General features: G+C 42.7%; 1 protein-coding gene across 2 annotated transcripts in view; it reads right to left on the reverse strand.

Annotated features, from left to right (window-relative positions):
- Nucleotides 1–19,849, reverse strand: part of ATG5 (autophagy related 5) — a 195,267-nt gene that overhangs the window by 29,654 nt on the left and 145,764 nt on the right. For both annotated transcript variants that reach the window (XM_040428821.1, XM_040428822.1), the window contains exon 7: nucleotides 13,308–13,425. In XM_040428821.1, the coding sequence (XP_040284755.1) occupies nucleotides 13,308–13,425 (118 nt within the window). The remainder of the gene's footprint in view (nucleotides 1–13,307; nucleotides 13,426–19,849) is intronic.

The following is a 19,849-nucleotide window of genomic DNA, read 5'->3' on the forward strand; positions in this document are numbered from 1 at the left end:
ACGTGCGTACAAAACGCATTGCACTCGCGCGGAAAAAACGGAACAATGGAATGCAATCGCAGACAAAACTGACTGAAATTGCGTGCCTACTTGCGCGGATTTCCCGCAATGCACCCTGAACGCATCCGGCCCTCACCCGTGAAAAGAGGCCTAAGGGGTTGGTCACTTTTGTCTCATTTTAGGGTTCTTGACGGTTTGTCATTTAGTGTCCCACTGAACAGTGGCTGTGAAGTTGGCAGCATTTTCATATGATGTCATACATGGGATGGCTAACTTCACTCACTCATCCATTGGGAACTGTGCGCTCCTGTCCTTCATTTTACTGTGCATCCTGCACAGAGTCCACTTTCTCCTGTCCCATCTTGCATCATCACTTTTACTGCGCAGGTGCTAAGTGCTTTGTAAGTCAAGCATATGACTGGAGACTGCATATGAATAAGTGGAGCAGGACGCTTCCAGAGAGTCTGAACATTAAAATGGGGACATGCAATGCCAAATGGACAGGTGGGTGAAGCTAGCTATCCACTGTAATATGAATGTGCAGCGAACAGCAAAGCCACTGTTTACAACTGCGGATGTGACAAAAAACAAACAAAAAACAAGTAGCGTGTTTTAGCATGGTCCGTGGGTCTAGTACGGAAGCATGCTCTTTTTTGTCTGTGCTCACAGATCCATCACGCCCATTATAGTCTATAGGTCAGTGAAAACCATGGATGCAACCTGGATGCCATCGGTGTTTAATTTTTTTTTACCTGCAGAGTGTCTGTGAAACACGGATGACACGTGGAAACAAAAAAAACGGACACACGGATCCTTCACGGAGGCATTACTGACCATCTTTTCACAAATTTGAGCAAGGACACAGACGTGTGAATGAGGCTTAAAGCTGCTACTGTAAATATTCACCAAAAAAACTAAAAACCTGACAGTTTGTAGCTTGCAGGTGAGGAGCAAGAGAGAATAAGGTTCATCTTTGAATTTGAGATATAAAATGTAATGCTCCATATGATAATTTTTAACAATGATCGATCTAACTGTTGGAACCTTACTTATCAAAGATGATACCCAAGTGGATTAGAAATATGTGTAATCATCAATCAATGTTCCTTCCATACACATTGAACACTTAATTATATAACCTGGTGACCTTTAGCTTGACCTTAAAATGTACAAGAAAAAATGCAAAGCTCTATTGGTGTTCCCAAATCTTGAATGCTACATTTGTACTTTTATCCACCAGCAAACAAACGCAATGACACTGCCAAGTAAGAAAGATAGACAAAGTTATTCGGAATATTTCTGGTATTCATTCAGTGACCTTACTGATGTCATCAACAGAAACCATTACCTGGCTCAGGTGAAGCCTGGATTACAGACAGTCCCTTTGTGTGAAGTATTAAAAGAAAAGAGAGTCTCAGACAGGGGCAATTTCCTCCCTGAGATTCAAAGTCATAACTGCTCTCAAATTCCACCTTCTATCATTTTCTAAAACATTCATTACAGTTTACCAACACTTTAAAAGGGTTTTCCAAGACTTTAATACTGATGACCTATCCTCAGGATAGGTCATCAGTATTTGATTGGTGGGAGTCCAACACCCAGGACCCTCGCCGATCATCTGTTCAAGGCACTGGCGCGCCCAGGGCCGGCGCTTCCATAGAGGCAAGGGGGGCAATTGCCCCCGGGCCCCCGAGTCCTTAGGGGCCCCCTCGCGCCGGCCCGCAACTAACTTTAGACAGGCAGGACAGTCAGTAGGAGATGAGCGCTTCCATTGTGAAAGCGCTCATCTCCAGTCATCTGTATCACAGTCCTCAGGACAGCGATACAGATGGCTGTGCGGCAGGGGAGGGAGAGGTGTGTCCCTTTCCCTTCCTCTGATAGGCTGCAGGCACTAGACCGGCAGCCTATCAGAGGCCGGCGCAGGTGGTGCGATGACGTCATCGCGCCGCCTGACCCCTGAGCCGTACACAGCGCGGGACACAGGCCGGAAGAGGCCTGCATCGCATCGCTGCCAAGGAGGTAAGTATAAGTGTTTTTTTTCTTTTTTTTTTCTTTCTGTACAATACTGGGGGGGCGGCTGGCTATGGCTATGGCTAGTGGCACATGATGGGGGGCCGCCTATGACTACTGGCAAATGATAGGGAGGGGCCCTATGGCTACTGGCAAATGATAGGGGGGGCCCTATGGCTACTGGCACATGATAGGGGGGGCCGCCTATGGCTAGTGGCACATGATGGGGGGGCCGCCTATGACTACTGGCAAATGATAGGGGGGGGCCCTATGGCTACTGGCACATGATAGGGGGGGCCGCCTATGGCTAGTGGCACATGATGGGGGGGCCGCCTATGACTACTGGCAAATGATAGGGGGGGGGGGCTATGGCTAGTGGCACATGATAGGGGGGGCCCTATGGCTAGTGGCACATGATAGGGGGGGCCCTATGGCTAGTGGCACATGATAGGGGGGGGCCCTATGGCTACTGGCACATGATAGGGGGGGGCCGCCGCCTATGGCTACTGGCACATGATAGGGGGGGCCCTATGGCTACTGGCACATGATAGGGGGGGGCCGCCTATGGCTACTGGCACATGTTGATGGGGGGCTCAGGCTACTGGCACATGATAGGGGGGCCCTATAGCTACTGGCACATGATAGGGGGGGGCGCCTATGGCTACCGGCACATGTTGATGGGGGCTCAGGCTACTGGCACATGATTGGGGGACATCTATGGGGGCACTTCTTACTGGCACATTATTGGTGACACTATAGGGGCATCTACTGAGGCCACAAAGAACGGTTATTTTATATGGGGGGCTCTGTATAGGGGCATTTTATACTGGGACACATTGTGGTGGGTACTATGGGGAAGGGGGGAGAGGACTACTATGGGGTCATCTACGGGGGCACTGAGAAGGGGTATTTTATGCTTACAAATTATGAGGGACACTGAGGGCATCTACTGGTGCACTATATATCGGGCATTTTATACTGGTACATTATGGAGGGCACTAGGGGGGAGAGGAGCACTATGGGGGCATTTACTGGGGTCACTATATAGGGGTATTTTACATTGGCACATTATGGGAGCACTTTGGGGACATTAGCTCAACTGGGGGCATTACAAGGGGGTATTTTTTGCACATTATAAGGAGAATTATTTCTACTGGGGGGGCATTATGATGGGCTTTATTACTCCCCCATGGTATGACCCCCTAGTAGCAGCGCCATCCTCTCCCTGCTCTGCTATCCCTCTGCCCCTTCTCCAAATCCTTATTATGAAATCTTTCTCATTAGGATAAAGCACAACATCAGCTCCGCCGAGCCCCCGGCCAAAGTGTGGAAGTGGCGTCCGAGATCCCCAAGGGTCAGGTAACTGTAAGTGTTCATGTGAAATATGTTTATGTTATACACATATAGCCTCCACTGTGACCCAAAATATACAGTTTCTTCTGTAAAAGTCATCAAGTGTCATGGGGGGGGGGCCCCTTATTGTTTTTCGCCCCAGGGCCCCATTTCACCTAGAACCGGCCCTGGGCGCGCCTGTGAGCGCTGCTGCCTTCTACGTGCTCACCAAGCACAGCGCTGTACATTGTATAGTGGCTGTGCTTGGTATTGCAGCTCAGCCCCATTCACGTCTATGAGGCTGAGCTGCTCCTAGGCCGCGGGACTGATGAACGTGTCCTCACTGGCCTAGGAAAAGCAGAGAGAAGGCAGGGCGCTCACAGGAGCCAGGCTCGAACAGCCGATCAGCAGGGGTCCCGGTTGTCAAACCACCACCGATCACATACTGATGAGTTATCCTGGGGAGAAGTCTAAGAAATTATCCAATGATGGCAGAGAATAACTGGTTCTCATGTTCTATTTTATGTGGTTGTAAACAGAATGAATGAACAGTATATCTTTATGATACAAATGTTACTTTGCCCATTCGGTTACACTAGCTCTCGGCCAAACATTTATCGGACTGACAACTGTTCCTCCAAAATCCTCCATACACATGCATGCAAGTATATTCAATTGGGAGAGGGCAATAAACTGCCTCCAGGCACAAAGCTCTTGGGGATAGTTGGAACACATCCATGCACATTAAATGGTTAGATATTCCTGTAACATGTAAAGCCAGAATTTGCCTGAATTGTAAATGGACACCAATAAATTCTCAGTAATGTGCAGCTCTGGAATCTAAAAAATGTTTTCAGCTTTGCAATGTCAAACCTACCAAAGAAATTGATGCCTATATCCTGGATTAAGTATACTGAACTTTGCTGTTTGGGTCAAAGGACAAGCCATATTAGTTAATCACTCCTGTAGAGTTTCTTCTGCTTCTACAGAGGAGTATCCGAATATAAAAAGGGATACACCAAGCAGTTTACAGTGATATTTTTATTAATTATTCTGTATGACATCTGCAAATCAAAGCATCATCACTACATGGGGTCCATTTGGAAACTTGGAGCAAATCAGCAGAACTATTAAATTCAGAATTTAGCTTGTCAACGGCCTGAAAACTACAGGCTCTAAAGTAATACTGTAGATTACATTCCTATAACAGGTCTATGGGGCAAGCGTTATAGATATTATCACAACGCGTCCTGACATAAAAGGAGTGCTTCTGACATTGCTATTTATGCAATGCCCCATCATTTTTTATTTTTTATATCTGCAAAGTAGGAGCCTCACTTTAAAGCCTAAGCACAGCACAGAGGCCGTACAGCAGTATTAGAATTTTGTTCCTAGTGAACTTGATGACAACAAATATATTCAACTTCGCAGCCCCCCGACTCCAACTTGCCTTTTTTCTTTCCCTTTCATCTGTAATACAATTGGCACAATTGCCTGCCCCTACTTGGGGACTTAACTTTAGAGATATGCACAAGGATCATATAGAATTATGCTGGTCACAAATACGTGCCTTATACCTCATCTTATAGATACAATAAGTGATAACTTAAACCCTTAAAGGGGTTGTACAGGCAATGCATATTGATCATCTATCAGGATAGGTCATCAATATCTGATCGTCGGGAATCTGACACCCGGCACCCCCGTCAATCATCTGATGAGGAAGTGGTGTTCCTCTTCGTTACACTACGCGTTGTCTCCTCTCTTCAAGTGAATAGAGCAAGTACTTGTCATTACACTGTACCTCTGCAACTTCTAGGACAGTGTAGTGAACAGGAAGCAGTTGTCGAAAAGATCACTGCCTCCTCTTAAAACAGCTGATCAGCAAGGGTTATGGGTGTCAGACCCCCATCGATCAGATATTGATGCCCTATCGTGCACCACCACCTTAACCCCTTAAGGACACAGCCTTTTTACACTTTAGGACCAGGCCATTTTTTGAAAATCTGACCAGAGTCCCTTTAAGTGCTGATAACTTTAAAACGCTTTGACTTATCCAGGCTGTTCTGAGATTGTTTTTTCGTCACATATTGTACTTCATGACACTGGTAAAATGAAGTCAAAAAAATTATTTTTTTTGCACCAAAAAATACCTAATTTAACAAAAAATTTGGAAAAATTTGCAAATTTCAAAGTTTCAGTTTCTCTACTTCTGTAATACATAGTAATACCCCAAAAAATTGTGATGACTTTACATTCCCCATATGTCTACTTCTTGTTAGAATTGATTTGGGAATGATATTTTATTTTTTGGGGATGTTATAAGGCTTAGAAGTTTAGAAGCAAATCTTGAAATTTTTCAGAAATTTACAAAAACTCAATTTTTAGGGACCAGTTCAGGTCTCAAGTCACTTTGCGAGGCTTACATTATAGAAACCACCCAAAAATGACCCCATCTAAGAAACTACACCCCTCAAGGTATTCAAAACTGATTTTGCATACGTTGTTAACCCTTTAGGTGTTGCACAAAAGTTATTGGCAAATGGGGAGGAAATTTGAGAATTTCATTTTTTTGTCTAATTTTTCATTTTAACCCATTTTTTCCACTAACAAATCAAGGGTTAACAGCCAAACAAGACTGTATCTTTATTGCCCTGACTCTGCCGTTTACAGAAACACCCAATATGTGGCCGTAAACTACTGTACGGCCACACAGCGGGGCGTAGAGTGAAAGGTGCGCCGTATGGTTTTTGGAGGGCTGATTTTTATGGACTGGTTTATTTACACCATGTCCCATTTGAAGCCGCCCTGAAGCACCCCTAGAGGAGAAACTCCCTAAAAGTGACCCCATCTAAGAAACTACACCCCTCAAGCTATTCAAAACTGATTTTACATACATCGTTAACCCTTTAGGTGTTGCACAGGAGTTATTGGCAAATGGCGATGAAATTTGAGAATTTCATTTTTTTGCCTAATTTTCCATTTTAACCCATTTTTTCCACTAACAAAGCAAGGGTTAACAGCCAAACAAGACTGTATCTTTATTGCCCTGACTCTGCTGTTTACAGAAACACCCCATATGTGGCCGTAAACTACTGTACGGGCACACAGCGGGGCGTAGAGTGAAAGGTGCGCCGTTTGGTTTTTGGAGGGCTGATTTTGCTGGACTGTTTTTTTGGCACCATGTCCCATTTGAAGCCCCCCTGATGCACCCCTGGAGTAGAAACTCCATAAAAGTGACCCCATCTAAGAAACTACACCCCTCAAGGTATTCAAAACTGATTTTACAAACTTTGTTAACCCTTTAGGTGTTGCACAAGATTTAATGGAAAATAGAGATACAATTTCAAAATTTCACTTTTTTGGCAGATTTTCCATTTTAATATTTTTTTTCCAGTTACAAAGCAAGGGTTAACAGCCAAACAAAACTCATTATTTATGGCCCTGATTCTGTAGTTTACAGAAACACCCCATATGTGGTCGTAAACTGCTGTACGGGCACACGGCAGGGCGCAGAAGGAAAGGAACGCCATACGGTTTTTGGAAGGCAGATTTTGCTGGACAGTTTTTTTTTACACCATGTCCCATTTGAAGCCCCCCTGATGCACCCCTAGAGTAGAAACTCCAAAAAAGTGACCCCATTTTAGAAACTACAGGATAGGGTGGCAGTTTTGTTGGTACTAGTTTAGGGTACATATGATTTTTGGTTGCTCTATATTACACTTTTTGTGCGGCAAGGTAACAAGAAATAGATTTTTTGGCACGTTTTTATTTTTTGTTATTGACAACATTCATCTATTAGGTATCGCCGGTCGATACGGACGCGGCGATACCTAATATGTATACTTTTTTTTTATTTATGTAAGTTTTACACAATGATTTCATTTTTGAAACAAAAAAAATCATGTTTTAGTGTTTCCATAGTCTAAGAGCCATAGTTTTTTCAGTTTTTGGGCGATTATCTTGGGTAGGGTATGATTTTTGCGGGATGAGATGACGGTTTGATTGGTACTATTTTGGCGTACATGCGACTTTTTTGATCACTTTTATTACCTTTTTTGGGAAGTAAGGTGGGCAAAATTTCAATTTCATCCTAGTTTTTTATTTTTTATTTTTATGGCGTTCACCGTTCGGGTAAAGTAACATAACCGTTTTATAGATCAGGTCGTTACGGACGCGGCGATACCAAACATGTGTAGGGAATTTTATTTTTTTCATTTTTAATCAGTGATAAATGTGTTTTTTGATTTTTACTTTTTTTTCACTTTTTTTAACTTTTTTTTTGACCCAGACCCACTTGGTTCTTGAAGATCCAGTGGGTCTGATGTCTGTATAATACAGTACAGTACAATATATATTGTTCTGTACTGTATTTTACTTACACTGAACAGATCTATGCTTTTAGCACAGATCTGTTCAGCACCATGGACAGCAGGACGCCTGAGAGGCGTCCTGTTGCCATGGGAACCTTCCCCGTCTGCTCAGAACTGCGCAGACGGGGAAGGGTAAGCACAGGGCTGAGGGGGGCTCTCTGGGGGCTCTCTCCCTCTCCCATCGGGGGGCTGCAAAGGCACAGCAGCCCCCCGATGGGAGAGGGAGGGAGCTCCCTGCGCTGTTAACCTTTTCCATACAGCGGTCCGTACGGACCGCTGTATGGAAAGGGTTAACGGCTGACATCGCATCGCAGATGTCAGCCGTTTATACCAGGGTGCCAGCAATGTGCTGGCACCCTGGTATCCCCACTAGAAACCAACGATTATACAAGGGGAGGCGGGCGGGGGATCGCGATCCCGCCTGCCGCACCGCCCGCCTCCCGCACCGCCCACACTGCCCGCAACCCTCCCCCTGCACCTCCCACCGGGCTAAAATCACTCGGGGGGTGCAGGGGGAGGGATACAGATCTATTTTAGGAATACTAAAGTTTCTGATCCCCGCGGTCAGGGACCGCAGGGATCAGAAACTGCAGAAATCGCAGCAAACCGCAGGTCTGAATTGACCTGCGGTTTGCCGCGATCGCCGACATGGGGGGGTCACGGGACCCCCCCGCGCATTTAGCCTAGGTGCCTGCTCGATGATTTGAGCAGGCACCGGGTTCCGATCACTGCCGGCCGGGCGGCAGTGATCGGAACAACACATGACGTACCGGTACGTCATGTGTCCTTAAGTACCAGGACATCATGACGTACCGGTACGTCATGTGTCCTTAAGAGGTTAAGGAGCATGCGAATTTAACTTTTTTTTTTTCGTTTTTTACTCTCTGCTTTCCCGAAGCCATAACTTTATATTTATGAAGCACCAAAAAACAACTATATCATAAATATCTCGCATGGAGTTATTCATATTATCACCTACACAGCTCAAAGAGCAACCACACAGAGAGTAATTCTAATTAATTATTCTTTATTAGATATCCAACACATAGATTGTATATCAGTTAAAAAACATATACAAAAGACAGTGCATACTGGGAACACAAAGGTGTTACAATAAATGTATAAAAACAGAGTAAGCTCCAAACCAATAAGGGACTAGTATCCCCCCATAACCAATAAAGCAAGATACTGCTTTATTGGTTATGGGGGGATACTAGTCCCTTATTGGTTTGGAGCTTACTCTGTTTTTATACATTTATTGTAACACCTTTGTGTTCCCAGTATGCACTGTCTTTTGTATATGTTTTTTAACTGATATACCATCTATGTGTTGGATATCTAATAAAGAATAATTAATTAGAATTACTCTGTGTGGTTGCTCTTTGAGCTGTGTAGGTGATAACTTTATATTTATATAACTTTATTTTTTAGTTCACATAGCTGAGGTCTTGTTTTTTGCGGAACAAGTTGTACTATCTAATATCACCATTTAATATTGCATATGATGCAGTGGAGGGCTGGTAAAATATTCTAAATGAAGTGGCATTGGAAAAAAAAAATGCTATTCCGTTTTTACGGCATTCCCTATGTGGGAAAACTAAGATGTTAATTTCATTCTCCAGGTCAGTACAATTACAGCGATACCACATTTATAAAAAAAAAAAAAAAAAACTTTGAAAAAATATGTATTTTTTTCTTTACATATTTATGTCTACAGAGCTGTGTTAGGGTTCAATTTCTGTATTTATTGATACCATTTTGGGGTATGTATGACTTTTTGATCGCCTTTTTATTCAATTTTTTGGGAGGCGAAAAAGAAAAAAAGGGCAACTTGGAAACTTATTTTTTTTCAATTATGACGTTTACAGTACAGGATAAATATGTTCATATTTTAATACTTCGGGCGTTTTGGGAAACATTTAATTTAATTTTATTTTTTATTACGGTAAGTTTTCCTTGGGGACTTGAACATGTAATCACCTGATCACTTCACCCATAGACTGCAACGATTTAACGTTGCAATCTATGGGAGATTCGTTACAACAATGCTTCAGAAGACCAGAGGCTGTCCTAGCAACCCAATGGCTCCCTAGATCTTCAGCAGGCACGGGGGAGGCTTTTCGGCCCTGGAACCGCAGCAGTCCTGAGACTTCATCGCTCAGGTGCAAATTACGAACAATGCCTCCAGGTGTCTCCTGTTCCAAACAGCAGAAACCTGGAGGCTATGCATCCCGCTCAGCTTCTGAGCAGATGGCATCTTTAAACCTCGGATTTCTGCTGTACATGTGCGGTGTTCATCCTTAAGGGGTTAAAGAGGTTATCCCAGGATTAATGTAAAATGTGAAAATTAGACATCATATAGTACATGGCAATCTCTTTCTAACAAAGCTAGAAAAAGCCATGTCCTCACCTTTATTGCTCCAATGGCTCTGCTAATTGTTTTTCAAAATGGGCAGTGTACTCTTGCTCAGGAGGCATGTTCTATGACAATCACAGCGTCTGACAGACGATATGGCTGGTGGCAGTTGAATGTTAGAATTGAGCATGTGCGTCCACCTCGGAGAGGTGGACAGAGAGATGACGAAAAGAACAAACAGCAGGTGGAGCTATACTGATACATTATATTGAATACCTCAGTGGCTTTACAACATTTTTTATTACATGCAATTAAAAAAGGAATTCAGATTGAGGTGCTGGTTTGAAAAATGATGCATATTTTTTGTGGGACATCCCACTTAAAGTCAGTCTATGTACTGTGATATGAAATAATTTGGAGTTCTGTTTTGGTATTTGCAAAATGTTTATAGAAAAAAAAAATCCCAGCTCCCACAGAAAAATGTGCCTAGTGTCATGCAGTGGTACTTCCTGTGCCTTTGCACCAATAATTAACTACAGAAAAAGACAGATCTATTGTTCAGGATTCTTGGAAAGCTGAACCCCTACTGGTTTGTCTAGAAGTATAGGAAAAAACAAAACTGTTTTAATAACTTTATAAATAGATTCCACATTTACTCATGATTGTTCTTTAGGTATAATATCCAATAAGCCACCCAGGAAAATGGTTAATTACAATCCTTTTACTTATGTACTAAACATAGTAACACATGAGAGATTAAACACATACAAAACAAAAGAGGGCCACTGCTAGGCAAGAAATTAAAGGAGGTGATAATATTCAGATCTTCAAACAGAGCGGATAATAAAAGCCTTCTTTCATCTGCCAAAGAGTAATATCTTACCTGTTCTAAATCTTCAAAGAGACGTCTATAATAGCTGCCTTTTCATACACATGAATCTGCAGGTACCTTGTCTCTGTTTTACTTCTCCTTTGCTCCACCCCTATAGCCTGTCAATTATTGACAAGAAAAGCCAAGCTTTATCCCCTGCACATTGCTTTCTTCTATAAAGTTTCAATGTTTTGTAAGCTTTAGATGCCTAAGTGTCTGTGGTTTCCCTTATGTCAGACCCCAGACAGGTGTCTTCACAGGCACTCACTCATTACCCCTCCTCTATGCGTGCTGCCATACCAAGTGATACTTAAAGAGCGTAAATAAAGGGTGAACAGATTGTTTTTAAGAGACTTTGATTTTACACTACAAGAAGCATGCACCTCAGATACTAAGCAATGTATACATATTAAGTACTTGAAGCAGCCTATCAGAAAGTCTATTTTCCTTAAAGCATCGTGGGTGACGCTAGGGGGCTCGTCCCCACCTGCCATTGGCTGCCCTTCCTCCCCCAACAACATCCATGTGCAGGGAGAAGCAGCAGCGGCGGTGTGGGGACCAGGAGCGGTGCCGAGAGCGGGGTAAGTATGTTACCGGTGAAGGGCCCGGCAGATGTGGGGGGAGTTTTGAGTAATTGGATAACCCCTTTAATGTGAGGGAAACGTGACTGCTGCAGCAAGTCATTGGCTGCAGTGGCACATGTGAACCCTCCCCAAATCAAACTGGATGTTGACAAGCGGAATCAGAACAGATTCTGGATAGTCCGTAAAAATAGGTGACTTTTTTCCTGTGCCCGTGAAAAAAAAAAGAGGTGTCCGGGATTTTTTTCAAGCTGGTGGCACTTGACTAGATTATTTTGGTGTTGATTATCATTATTTTACAGCTCACAGTAAATGCTGGTAACAAGTTCTTATCTATACAGTATATTGAGCAATAGACATGCATTACTTATAATCTTTATTGTTTATTATGTTTTCTGATTTGTCCATAAAAAAAATGTTGGATGTCCGTGATTTTGGGACAAGTTGTGCAGAAATAAAGAAGAATTCTGGTTGGCAACCCGGGATCGGAGTGTGTCAGTGGCAGCAGAGTACAAAAGAAGCCAGAAGCCAGCGGTGGGGAGCAGGTATTCTTCACTCTGCATGTTGGAAGACGTGTGTGTGGGGGGGAGCCAGACTGAAAGGCCTCCAAACCTGAACAACCTAAGGAGCCGGAACCCAGCGTCAAGGAGCTGGAAAGTATGGATGTCTGGAATCATGGGGTTGGGAGAAGAAGGGCTCTCCAAACCTGAACAACCCCTTTAATGTGACCATATTCTTCAAGGAGAGGTACACTCAATGCTTTGAACAGGTAACTACTTCCCTTGCAAAAACAAGCGGGGACTCCACTTTCTAGGATCATGCTCAACTAATAATAATCTCTATTTAATTAACTTTACCACAAGTTGAAAATTAAAAGTAATAAAAAATAATAGGTGCGCAATAATAAAAGTTTATGGAGACAGGACCCTTACTTACATCTGCATCTATTAGACTACTGTATGTTCATGTCTGGGACGGAGAAATGTCACAGATTCTGTGATTTCGAAGGGTAACAATAGCAACTGAGTCAATGGGGTCCATATATGTGCAGGTGGTGGGAATCATGAGATGGATCTGACATAGAGTTGTGCCTTCTGTTCTAAACATGAACAATTGTGCTCGACCTGGTGCAGGTTGTCTGGTCTAAAGTAGGGAGTATACTTAGAGCATATTGCTTTCTCTAAGGAAAATAAAAAAAATCAGGGCATTAACTAACTCTATAAAGGTGCCCTTTAATTCAATATATGCATCATACAGTTAATACCATAAACTCTACTAGGTAAATCTTCTTCCTTCGGGTCTACAATACTTGTTATTTATGGCCATTTCACATAGAGCACTGTATTTTCATCTTCTGTAATGCTCTATATGTATATGCTCTATAAAAGCAAAAGTATAGAAATACAGATAGACATGAAAGTAACTATGCAAAAAATTTCCAATTGTAATTGGGTACGTCCACACGGGATGGAAAATACAGCGGAAAAGTCTGTTGCTGATTTTGCAGCAGATCCGCAGAATGCATTTTGCTGCGGAAGTGGCTATGAATTTCATCCTCTCCATTTTAAAGGGTGAAATCCCTGGTGGAGATCTACAGCATAAATGGACATACTGCAGGTCAATTTACGCTGTTGATTTTTTGTGCGGCGGGGGGGATGAGAGTTCTTAAAATCTCATCCAATTTGCCGCTACTGGGCAACGCTGTGAATTTGCCGCACAAATCTGGGACTTATTCACCACGTGTGAATGTACCCTCAGTGTTAGAGGATTGTCTAAACTTGTACCTTCAGGTGTAACTGCTGCAGGACAAACTTCCTTTATTAAATCACCAAGCGTATGAGGCTTTCCATCATTGGCAACTGGCCGAAATAGCTTTTGCACAAAAGGACGCTCACTGATTGCCTGTAAATATAGTTGGAGAGAGAGAATTAATGCCACAAAACTCTAGCTGCATGCAGACACTGAGGACAGTTATTAAAACTAGCGCTAGGAAAAAAGTGGAGCAGCTGCCCACAGCAACCAATTACGAGATCTAGATCTTGCTGCGGGAGGCCAATCCACTTATTCTTGTGTAGGCAGTTCCATGTGTACCGCTATTGTACTGCCATTTTTCAGATTTACCTTTCCAACATGTTCCTTCCTGTTTTCCTCACAGTACTATACATAACCAATAACAAAAGGCTACTTGGGTAAGCCAGCTGGTGAAAGAAGATAATACATATAGTAAAGTATATAGAAAGGGAAGCTGAGGTGGAGCGGTAGTTACTGGCACTTGTTTGCTCCACCTCGATAATAACATAATCACTAAATTGCTTCCTTGTACATCATATACTGAGACTGAAAAAGAATAGATTGCAATGAAAATCGAAACACGTTTGAAAACTTCAGACAAGACTTGCCTATCATTGTTGTTCCAAACACGTCAGTAAAACATGTCTATTCTCTACAGGGCAATGCAAAGGAGAAGTCGGATAGAATAGGAATGGCATATGTCAGCGATACAAATAAACGGCCACACAATGTCTGTAGATTGAATCCCAGGCATTACATCTTGGCTCTAAACTGGATGCTGGCTAGAATACAGCACAAAAGTACTCAGATACTGTGATCATAATCTCCTTGTCTTGTATACAAAAACTTACACCCAGAGACTTTACACTTCACGCAAAAGGAAGTAACGCACTTAATTACAGGCTAATTACACACAAATACAAGTTTAATGCCGTGACTAACTGGTATATCAAGTCAGAACTATTTAAAACATTTTTTTGTTTAATACATGATTATTTCGGTTCTTGCAACATGTGTTTTGTAGTAGTCAAAATAAAGGAAAGGACATACATGCACATTTTAGCGTAGTAGTGAATTTACTTCCAGGTTTTGGTATTTTTGTTGTTGTCTTTATGGATATGATTCTGACATTTTAGGTATTTTGCACTAAATGTAAACAAATGCAGTTTATGTGTCCACTGAAAGGAAACACTGGAGTTCTAGGTCACTTTAATGCATTGGCCAATGCCCACATGATATAAAAAAAAAAAAAAGATACAGGGTGGTATACTTTTATTTTTCATTGGCTGCACTTTTCTATACAGAAGGGGGAAAAAAATTCCAAGGTCACATAGATGTGGCTTGTCATATGAGCTTCTACTCTTCTGTAAGTGTGTCTATGGGAATTAGTTCTCATCCAGCAGAATATTTGTGAGATCAGCACCGATGCTGTTGAGAAGATGTGGCTCACCATCGGTGTTCCAATATAGAGCTCTGGTCAGGCCTCTCCACACAAACTTTATGGACTTCTTTCTTTGCAAAGGGGAAACTGTGACAGAAGCACATCATTGTCTAACATGTGTTTGTATGCTGTAACATTAACCTTAAACTTTAGTGGGAAAATACCTCCATAACATTTCCCCTCCTCCAGCAAATTTCACTTCCAGGGGCAGTTTAGAACTCTGTATCCACCCACAGCCATATAAAGCGGTATTCTAGCTATAAAGAATTATGGATTTTCTACATGACATAAGTGTCTGTTAGGTGCAGGTTCCCTCCCTTGAACATTCACTTATCACGAGAATGGGGGTTCCTCTCCCCACATCACACCTCAGCTGTAAAGGTCTATGGGAGAGAATAACCAAGTAAACGAATGGCCATCTCAAAGACAGGACAGAGCTCAGTGGACTCCTGTACTCCATATACTGTATGTGGAACGCAGACATTTATGCCATATGATAGGAATATACCATAAGTGTCTATAGTCATAAAAGCCTTATATAAAGTTTAATATGGCAAGACCACCCTGACATAGACTTAGGCTACTTTCACACCAGAGTTTTTTTGAGGATCCGTCATGGATCTGCAAAAACGCTTCCGTTACAATAATACAACCGCATGCATCTGTCATAAACGGATCCGGTTGAATTATGTCTATTATAGCCATGACGCTTTCTATTGTGTCAGAGAAAACGGATCCGTCCCCATTGACTTGCAGTGCCAGGACGGATCCGTTTGGCTCTGCTTCGTCAGGCGGACAGAAAAACGCTGCAAGCAGCGTTTTGGTGTCCGCTTCCAAAGCGGAATGGTGACTGAACGGAGGCAAACTGATGCATTCTGAGCGGATGCTTTTCCATTTAGAATGCATTAGGGCAAAACTGATCTGTTTTGGACCGATTGTGAGAGCCCTGAACGGATCTCACAAACGGAAAGCCAAAACGCCAGTGTGAAAGTAGCCTAACTTGATATAGTGCAAAAATGACTACTTGACTCACCACTGATCACAAATGTAAATATCTATGAATTCCTTCACTGTATAAAATTAGCTTGGGGAAAATATTTCTGCCAGTGATCTGATTTTCTACCAGAAAAATTCAGTTTTGTCAGTTCCCGAAAAATAATGGAATAACTTCAATTGCCATTTGTCCCATTATCCACAGGGACATTTTGGTGGTACTGTACAGTCATGATATTGAGGGAAATTTGAATTTCCAGCATTTGTCTCCCCAATAACTGGCCCATGTAAAGGTGCAGCCCATCATCTGATGAACAAGCAAACGCTCAATCGCAATGTGAAAGCATTGTTGATGCTGACACCTAAAGCTTTGTTTCTGGGCAGCAGATTGACCTATCCCAACAGTGATCTGCTTGCAGGAAACAACAAATCTGTATAGGGACAAGCGATCACAGCAGCAATAGCTAGCTCGTCCTCATACAATTCACAGGTCCTCTGACGAGCAGACAGTTCTTGGGAGCTAACGGATCGCTCCTGATAACTGCCATGTTAATGGGTCTAATTTCAATCAACTTCTTCTAGGGCTAGCAGGAGAATGATAATTAACTCAAAGACTAGGCAGGCCCTTTTAAACATTTAAGGAATTATTTCCAGCTGTAGATATGTCATACATTTCTGATAGATGGGGGTCCCATTAATGGAACCTGCACTGATGTAAAAAACGGATCCCCCAAACCACCTGATGGCATAGATATATATAGACTGCATCACTAGGACATCTCAGCGATCTGATCAAAGCGGGATCCATTGTTACACTTTGGTTCAGAAAAAAATGTGGTGAAAAGCTGTTCCCGTAGTTTTCTTCATAGACAAAGAAGTACTAAAACGAAAGGTTCAATCTCCAAAGATGACATTCTTTACTAGAAGAGCTAGTGTAAAACTTTTTCTGTAGAGTAATTTGCGATTGTAAACGGATATACACTTTAAACAAAATAGAAATGGTGTGGGAAAAGTTATCAACCACAAATTACACGTACAGTCAAGAGTTAAAAAAACATGGTGTGAAAGGGGTCTCAGTTTCGAGTTTAACCTAGTTCTGCTACTTGCCTAGACTAAATGAAGTGACAGCACATACGACCAGGTATATGAGGGAGACTTCCACGAGTGCTACAAAAGGGTACCATAAACAATAACCACCTGTTAGAAAGGAAAGAACCAATTCGGAGGTGTTTACCTTCTAACGAGCCCTCTAATTATACTGTTTACCGGGTGATTTAAAGGGAGTGAAGGCTTACATCAGTAATCCTAGCAGGACATGCAACGTACAATAAGTATATGACATAATAAAACAAAAACACGGTCAGCCTGGAAAAAAGGTACAATATTAGATGGTTAGGAAATAACACATCCCAACAATACATTAACATTTGCAGGTGTTCTACATTGTCTGCTGGAGCAAGGAAAATAAACAATTGGCAAATCATAGAAAGGTCGGCGAACAACTGTTTTTACATTGAAAATTAAAGAGAAATTGCTTAGATTTTTATTTGTTTCACTTATTAACATGCGGTTTGTTCTTTAGGCGTTTTACACTCAGTGTAGGTGATCCCAGATCTTGCACACCACTCTGAGTATGAAGGGATAGGACGGTGCATGTAGTACAACACACTACAGTGACAGGCATCGAGAGAGTTGGGAAGGCTTTTTGTGTCTACTTGTACGTTATTTAACTTAGTAACATAGTACATAAGGCCGAAAAAAGACATTTGTCCATCCAGTTCGGCCTGTCATCCTGCAAGTTGATCCAGAGGAAGGCAAAAAAAAAACCTGTGAGGTAGAAGCCAATTTTCACCACTTTAGGGGAATACAAAAATTCCTTCCCGACTCCAATCAGAATTACTCCCTGGATCAACGACCCCTCTCTAGTAGCTATAGCCTGTAATATTATTACACTCCAGAAATACATCCAGGCCCCTCTTGAATTCCTTTATTGTACTCACCATCGCCACCTCCTCAGGCAGAGATTTCCATAGTCTCACTGCTCTTACCATAAAGAATCCTCTTCTATGTTTGTACAAACCTTCTTTCCTCCAGACGAAGAGGATGTCCCCTCGTCACAGTCCTGGGGATAAATAGATGATGGGAGAGATCTCTGTACTGACCCCTGATATATTTATACATAGTAATTAGATCTCCCCTCAGTCGTCTTTTTTCTAAAGTGAATAACCCTAATTTTGATAATCTTTCTGGGTACTGTAGTTGCCCCATTCCAGTTATTACTTTAGTTGCCCTCCTCTGGACCCTCTCCAGCTCTATGTATGTCTTGTTCACAGGAGCCCATAACTGTACACAGTACTCCATGTGTTGTCTGACTAGTGATTTGTAAAGTAGTAGGAATTTGTTCTCATCACGGGCATCTATGCCCCTTCTGATGCAACCCATTATCTTATTGGCCCTGGCAGCAGCTGCCTGACACTGTTTTTTGCAGCTTAGTTTGCTGTTTATTAAAATTCCTAAATCCTTTTCCATGTCAGTGTTACCGAGTGTTTTACCATTTAGGTAAGTAAAGTTATATTGCTAAGGCTAGGTTCATATCTGCGCTAGTCATTTCCGTTGCTCTGCCAAAGTGTGTGCTGCAACACAACTGTAACAAACAGCCAAAAGGATCCCATTGACTATAATCGGGTCAGTTTGGTTTCGGGTGTCTGCTTTTTTTTCAGCATGCAGGACTTTTTTTGTATGTTTTTACTGATGGAATCTGCAAAGTGAATGGGGGATAAGCTATCCTATTAAAGATCATTCATCTCCATACATTTTGCATGCACAATGATTGCTTTGTTTGAAGGGGTTGTATGGTTTTCTGATATTATCTATCCTCAGGATAGGTCATCAATATCACATTGGCTGGGTGTCCGACTCCAAGCACCCCCGCCAATCAGTTGTTAGAATGGGTCACAGTGCTTGTGCATTAATGGCATCCTCTTCAATGTTTACCTGTAAGCCATCGAAATTGAAGCGGCACTGCAGTATAATTCCAGCTTTTTTTGTCCCTTTAATTCCAATAGGAAGAAAAAGCTGTAATTACACTGCATCACCTCTACAAGGTCGACGTTGTACAGGTAAACATGGAAGAGGACGCAGCGCTCTCATGTGTGCTGTGTCCCCTTCAAACAGCTGATCAGTGGGCGTGCTAGGATTCAGACCCCGACAATCTGATATTGATTACCTATCCTGATGATAGATCATTAATATCAGAAAACTGGACAACCCCTTTAAATTAAGCTACAATGTATGGCCAATCAGTGCTCATTATGGGAAGGGAATCTGTGCATGAGATTTTACCCTTATAACCTAAACATATGCCCATGTCCGTACTAATAACATGAATCCTAAGCTGGCCTTATTAAACCTGCTTGTGGCTCTATTAGCCCAAAAAACAGGTTTTTATAACCTGTCAATCACCTACCTAAGGTGCCCAAGGGGATGTCCGTTAATACAGGGTGCACGGCCGCACCTATCGCCATCAGGTGCCCAGCACCGCCTTCCCTGTCTTAAGTGCCGCCTTCTACAGTGTCTACAGTGCCGCCTTCACAATCCTCCCGTCCCTCTGCCAGATCCCGCATGTGTGCACTAGGCTCAGATTGATGCGCCCGTGCGGACTCCTGGCAGCAGCATCAGGCTGAGCCTAGTGCGCACGTGCGGGATCTGCAGAGGGACGGGAGTATTGCGGAGGCGGCGATGAGGTGAGGAAGGCGGCACTGTAGACAGGGAGGGCGGCGCTGGGCACCAGACGGTGATGGGTGCAGCCAGGCACCCTGTATTAACGGACGTCCCCTTGGGCACCTTAGGTAGGTGATTGACAGGTTATAAAAACCTGTTTTTTGGGCTAATAGAGCCAAAAACAGGTTTAATAAGGCCACCTTAGGATTCATGTTATTAGTACGGACATGGGCATATGTTTAGGTTATAGGGCTAAAATCTCATGACAGAATCCCTTTAAGGGTATGTTTAGAATGGCAGAAAACTTCTGCTGCGGATATCACACCTAATTCATGGCAAAATCCACATGCGTTGCACAGGGTGCAATACATGGCAAATTCC

Source organism: Bufo bufo, chromosome 4 (assembly GCF_905171765.1).
Source record: "Bufo bufo chromosome 4, aBufBuf1.1, whole genome shotgun sequence".
Lineage (NCBI taxonomy): Eukaryota > Metazoa > Chordata > Amphibia > Anura > Bufonidae > Bufo > Bufo bufo.